Here is a 5,988-nt window from a genome sequence, read left to right on the forward strand (position 1 = left end):
TGGGGACAAAGATTTCAGTGCTGCTGAAGCCTTCCATTCTTGTCAGAGCCCTCTGCCTTCTCCTCTGCAGGCTTTCCTGTGCTGTCCCACACTTCTCTGAAGGCTGCAGACAACCACTTCTCTTCCCCACCTTGCTCTCACTCTGGTATTCCCATGATTTCACTGATGCCTCTCCACTCTCTCCAGCTGTTCCTTCAAACACAAGGGCATGGGCTGATCCAAACTCCATCTGGGTGACCTCTGGACCCACAGCACCAGTTCCAGCACCTCATCTCTGAGCCAAGAATTTTGTCTGACTATCTAATCTAAATCTGCCCTCTTTAAGTTTAAAACCATTCCCCTTGTCCTATCACTGCACATCCTGAGAAAAAGTCTCTCCCTAGCTTTTCTGTTGGTCCCCTTTAAGTACTGGATGCACGCTATAAGGTTCCTCAGAGCCTTGTCTTCTTCAGGCTGAAAAACCCCAACTCCCTCAGCCTGTTTCAATAGGAGAAGTGCTCCAGCCCCTTGATCATCCTTGTGGTCCTTGTCTGGACTCGCTCTAATAGCTTCATGTCATTCTTATATTGGGAGCCCCAGAGCTGAACGCAGTACTCCAGGTGGGGTCTCATGAGAGCAGGTGGGGTCTCATGAAGTTCCCGTAAGCAACCTATCAAGCCTGTGCAGTTCCTTACCCCCAGGAAGGAACATGACAACCTATAGCCAGGCCTTCTTCCTGTAAGGGTCCTACTGGGTATGTAGGCAGAGGGGATCTCACAGTCAGCATGCCAACCAGGTGTCTGCTTGTTCTGGGTTTGGCTGGGAAAGAGTTAACTTTCCCTGCAGTGGCCCACATAGTGTTGTACTCTGCACAAGGTGAAGTTGCTCAAGGACTCCTCCTAGCTTGGCATCACCCACAAATGAGCTGAAAATATATATACCATCATAAAGGGAGAAAACAAAGATGTTCAACGGTGTTGACCCAAGTGCCCATCACTGAGGGATGCTGCTGGTATCTGTCTGGCAGGAGGACTTTGTACCACTAATGTCCAGCCACCTTCCCCCCCACATCATCATCCCTTTCTTCAGTCCAAATATCACCAATCTGGCTAAAGGGAGACTCCAGAAGACCATGCCAAAGGCTTTGCTAGTGTCCAGGTTCACACCACGTTCCCTTCTTTCTCCTCCCCTACTGCTTCAGCAATCCCTTTGTTTTCCTCCAAGTGCGTGAAGATGGCTGTGGCAGGACTTCCCCCATCATGTTACCAGGAGTAGAGTTGGCAATTGCACTTCTTCCAATCATTCTTGTTTCCCTTCCTGAAGATGGGTTTGATGCCTGCCTTTTCCAAGTCCCCAGAAATCTCTCCGATGCAAACTTTTGACAGCCCAGTCTAGAAAGGCAGGGTAGTGTGACATAGAGGAGAGGGGCATCTGCAATGAACCTGTGCAAGAGGGAGTGACAGAAATCTCACAGGAACACTGGGGGTTGTTTCTGGAGTCACACAGGGCAACGTCTGTGCTCTGTGAGGTGTTCACGTCTGAGCTGGCCTCCTGCGCTCCTCATACACACAGGGCTGTTGAGAGACACAAGTCCCTGCCTTGCACACCCACGGGCAGTGCAGTGCAGTGCTTGCAGTGTCCCTCTGGATCCTGCAGCCACTGCCAGAGGCTGGGAGGCACTCCCAGGGGATGCCCTCCTCTGAGATGCCACAAGGCATGAAAAGTGGGCACAGGGACCTCAGTTCAAGGAAGCACATCCCAGAGCTGCATTCAGGTGGCTTCCCAGGGGACGTTACTTGGCCTCATGACACTATCTGCCCCACTGGCCTTCATGAGACTTGTAGGAATACCTGATGGCCTTTGTGCTCCTTTGTGTTCAACTGTCTATGTGCATATGATGTGTCTTCTGGCACCAAAAGCAAAGGGTTTCTCTTTCCATATATACCCTGCATACACAGGGGGCCCCGCTCGTCTGGGACATCCCATATCCCAGGGAGCATTTCCCAGATGAGCATGTCTGTGGTGGCCTAGATTGCCACTTCTGCACCTTTTCCTCATGCAACCCACAATCCCCACAGCCCCGACCTGGTGGAGCTTCCCTGTAGAGTATTAAGAAAGAGCATGAAACCAACCAAATGACCCTAGTGCCTGTAATGTTTTACATTGTCACAGTCATATACAGAAGATGAAGTGTAATTTCTTGATTTTGAAAAAACATCAAGACATCAACTTCCTCAAGGCATGCTTGAGCTCCTTGTTTCCTCATGCTGTAGATGAGGGGGTTCACTGCTGGAGGCACAACCAAGTACAGAAATGCCACCACAAGGGACAGAGGTGGGGCAGAGACTAAGGGGGGCTTCAGGTAGGCAAACATGGCAGTAATGACAAAGAGGGAGACCACAGCCAGGTGAGGGAGGCACGTAGAAAAGGCTTTGTGCCGGCCCTGAGAAGAGGGCATCCTTAGCACTGTCCTGAAGATCTGCACGTAGGAGAGCACAATGAAAACAAAACATGCAACGGTTAAACAGGCACTAAACACAAGCACCCCAACTTCCCTGAGGTAGGCATCTGAGCAGGAGAGCTTGAGGATGTGGGGGATTTCACAGAAGAACTGGTCCACAGCATTGCCTTGGCAGAGGGGCAGGGAAAATGTGCTGGCCGTGTGCAGGACAGCATTGAGAAAGCCACTGCCCCAGGCAGCTGCTGCCATCTGGGCACAAGCTCTGCTGCCCAGGAGGGTCCCGTAGTGCAAGGGCTTGCAGATGGCAATGTAGCGGTCGTAGGCCATGATGGTGAGAAAAGAATACTCTGCTGTTGCAGTGAAGAAGAGACAAAAGACTTCTGTAACACATCCCCAGAAGGAGATGGCCCTGGTGTCCCAAAGGGAATTGGCCATGGCTTTGGGGAGAGTGGTGGAGATGGATCCCAGGTCGAGGAGGGCGAGGTTGAGGAGGAAGAAGTACATGGGGGTGTGGAGGTGGTGGTCGCAGGCTATGGCTGTGAGGATGAGGCCGTTGCCCAGGAGGGCAGCCAGGTAGATGCCCAGGAAGAGCGCGAAGTGCAGGAGCTGCAGCTCCCGCGTGTCTGCGAATGCCAGCAGGAGGAACTCGCTCACAGAGCTGCTGTTGGTCATTTGCCTGTTTGGTTCACGGGGTCCTGCCCAAGGAACAGAAATACAGTGATAATTTACCACAGAGTTATCTGAGAAAAACAAGTTCCACTTCTCATTTTAAGCCCCTCAAAGCTCTTGGATACTTCCAGGCAAACATTTAGCAGGTGCCTTTCATGTGCTCTGCTTGATGCTGCCTGAGGCTGTCCCTTCGAGCACAGGACTCTGCTGCGGGTAAGGAAGGTGTCAGTCCCATCCTACAGCAAGAGGTAAAGACCATAGGTGGATCCAGATGCCTCACACTGTCCCTGTACTCCCCTTCCATCCAAGCACACCGAGGCCTCACTCCATGTACATGTGAAACCCCCATCCCCAGCCAGCCTGGAAACAAGAACAGCAGCAGCACGGCCAGGTGGAGAAGCCAGGAGGAATGCCAGCGTGCTGCTGCCAGGGGATGAAAAGCCAGGGAGGGACAGACGGACACTCAGCAGACCCTCCTCTGCTGCAGCTCTGCCTGCAGAGGAGGCAGATCCTGCTGGAGACAGCAGGGGCTTGAGGGCAGAGGCTCTGCTGGTGGGAGAGGAGAGCAGGGGGTGTCCCAGGGAAGGCGCCTGCCCTGCAGGGGATGGCAGGGAGGTGCCTGAGCCCTCCCTCACACAGCATTTCTGGCAGCTGCTCCCTCTCACCGCCTGCCCATGTCCCTGCTGCCTGCCCATGTCCCTGCTGGGAGCTGGTTCTGTGTCCACCAGTCTCCTCCCTGTCCATGCTCACTGACCCCATCCCACAAGCTGTGTGCTCAAATTCACTTAGATTCCCCTCCACTGCAGGAATCTGAAAGAACAGAATCCAAAAAAGATTTTCCCTTCAGATAAACCAAACCTCAGTCTTCTTCTTGAAATGTCCCCTTATAAATGCCATTCCCTAAGCATCTTCTACTCCTCGCTGGAGAAACAGAGTGAACCGAGAGATGCTATCACCCATCGGATGTGCCACCTGTAGAAGACCCCTTTGGCAACCCCATCTGCATCACCCTGCTGCCAGAGACTCACTGTGTCAAGAGCCTGCAGATCTGTCCTGCCACACGCTGCCCTCTGTTGTTGTGCTCCTCACTGCCTCCAAGCCCTCTCTCCTTCTCTCCTCTCCCTGTGCCACCTGCGGTCAGAGCCCCCAGCCCTGCTGTGCTGTGCAGAGGAGCTGCTCCTGGGCAGAGCTGTCTATCTGCAGCGCTGCCCGCTTGCCAGGAGCTCCCCTTGGGCCCAGGAGCCCGGCCCAGCTCAGCAGCCCAGCACCCAACCATGGCATCGCTTGCTCTGTGCCATTGGGCTCCCTCAAGGTGTCCCCAAGGCCTCAGGGCTGACAGCTCCTGAAGGCAGCAGGGTCTCTGCTGGGGTGTGTGGTGTTTGAAGCACACTGAAGTCATCACCGACTGCTCCTCTCTGAACAAAGGGGAGATGGATTTTAGAAGTGTAACTTCTGCTATTAGAGTGAGGATGTCTACCAGAAGTACAAATGACACCCTCCCTTAAAACCCTATTCCTTTTCCACAGTGTGGAAAGACACCTCAGCCATGACAGGCAGAGATAATTTCACCTCTCTGAGCTTTGTTCACCATTTCACTCTCTCGGTGAAGAATCTCTTCCTGATATCCAGCCTGAACCTCCCCTGTTGCAGCTTGAATCGTATGATGTTTTTGTCTAGCTGTATGCTGGACATTTTGTCCAGTAGGATTCTATGGGAAACTGTGTCGAAAGCTTTACTGAAATCCCAAAAGATCACATCAGCTGGTTTCCCCTGATTGACTAGATAGGTGATCTTATCATAAAAGTTAAAGAGGACCTACTCCTCATGACCCCATGTTGGCTGGGACCTATGACCGCATTGACCCTCAAATGCACTTCAGTAACTCCCAGGATGATCTCCATAATTTTACCAGGCACTGACATGAGACAGACAGGTCTGTAGTTACCAGGGTCTTCTTTCTTGCCCTTCTTGAAAATTGACAACATTTGCCAGCTTCCAGACACATTTCCAGCTTCTACTCTTTATCTAAAAAGTTTTTATTTTCTTTTACAGTAATAGATGGATTGAGCTCCAGCTGCACTTTGACCATTCTATATCCATCGCTGCACAGCCGCATAATACTTAGGATTTAGCTCCAGACAAATTGTCAGCAGGCATGAGAAGGAAGCACAGAAAATATGGAACCTGGCAGCCTTCCATCACTTATCCTGTGATTCTATGCTGCAATTCCATTCAGCTGGTTACTCCTGAATTGTCCAAATTGTCCTGCAGCTCCTGATGCTGCTATCTTGTGAGAGATAGCACAGTCACATGAAGGTTGAACCATCTGCCTTTACATTAACAGCTGACAGAATGGAGTGTCAGTGTGGGGGAACCTTGAGAAACTGCAGGATTTTGCCTACAGAAACCTCTTGACATTTACAAGGAGAAGAGCTTAGTCCTGCAGCAGAGGAACAGGAACCCCACGCGTCAGGGCAGAGTGGGACCCTGCTGAGTGAGCAGTGCCCAGGAGGAGGAGGGCCTGGGCACCACAAGGGATGCCATACGAGCAGGGCCATACAGGCCATCAAGCGTTTGGATCAGTGAGATTTCTGGGACTTGGAAAAGGCGGGCATCTTCAGGAAGGCCAAGAAGAAGGACTGGCAGAATTGCCAACTGCAATTGCCTACCCCTGGGAATGTGGTGGGGAAAGTCCTGCCACAGACATCTTCAGGCACATGGAGGAAACAAAGGAACTGCAGAAACAGAAGGGGAGGGGAAAGAAGGGAACATGGTGAACCTGGACTTTAGCAAGGCCTTTGCCATGGTCTTCTGGAGTCTCCCTTTAGCCAGATTGGTGATATTTGGACTGAAGAAAGGGATGATGATGTGGGGGGGAA

The 5,988-nt window shown here is 52.0% G+C and overlaps 1 protein-coding gene across 1 annotated transcript; it reads right to left on the reverse strand.

Annotated features, from left to right (window-relative positions):
* Nucleotides 1-2,137: 2,137 nt before the first annotated feature.
* Nucleotides 2,138-2,767, reverse strand: LOC126913628 (olfactory receptor 14C36-like). Its single transcript, XM_050716113.1, has one exon. The coding sequence runs from the start codon at nt 2,765-2,767 to the stop codon at nt 2,138-2,140; it is 630 nt and encodes a 209-aa protein (XP_050572070.1).
* Between the last annotated feature and the right edge of the window lie 3,221 nt (nt 2,768-5,988).

Source organism: Cygnus atratus, chromosome 34 (genome assembly GCF_013377495.2).
Source record: "Cygnus atratus isolate AKBS03 ecotype Queensland, Australia chromosome 34, CAtr_DNAZoo_HiC_assembly, whole genome shotgun sequence".
NCBI lineage: Eukaryota > Metazoa > Chordata > Aves > Anseriformes > Anatidae > Cygnus > Cygnus atratus.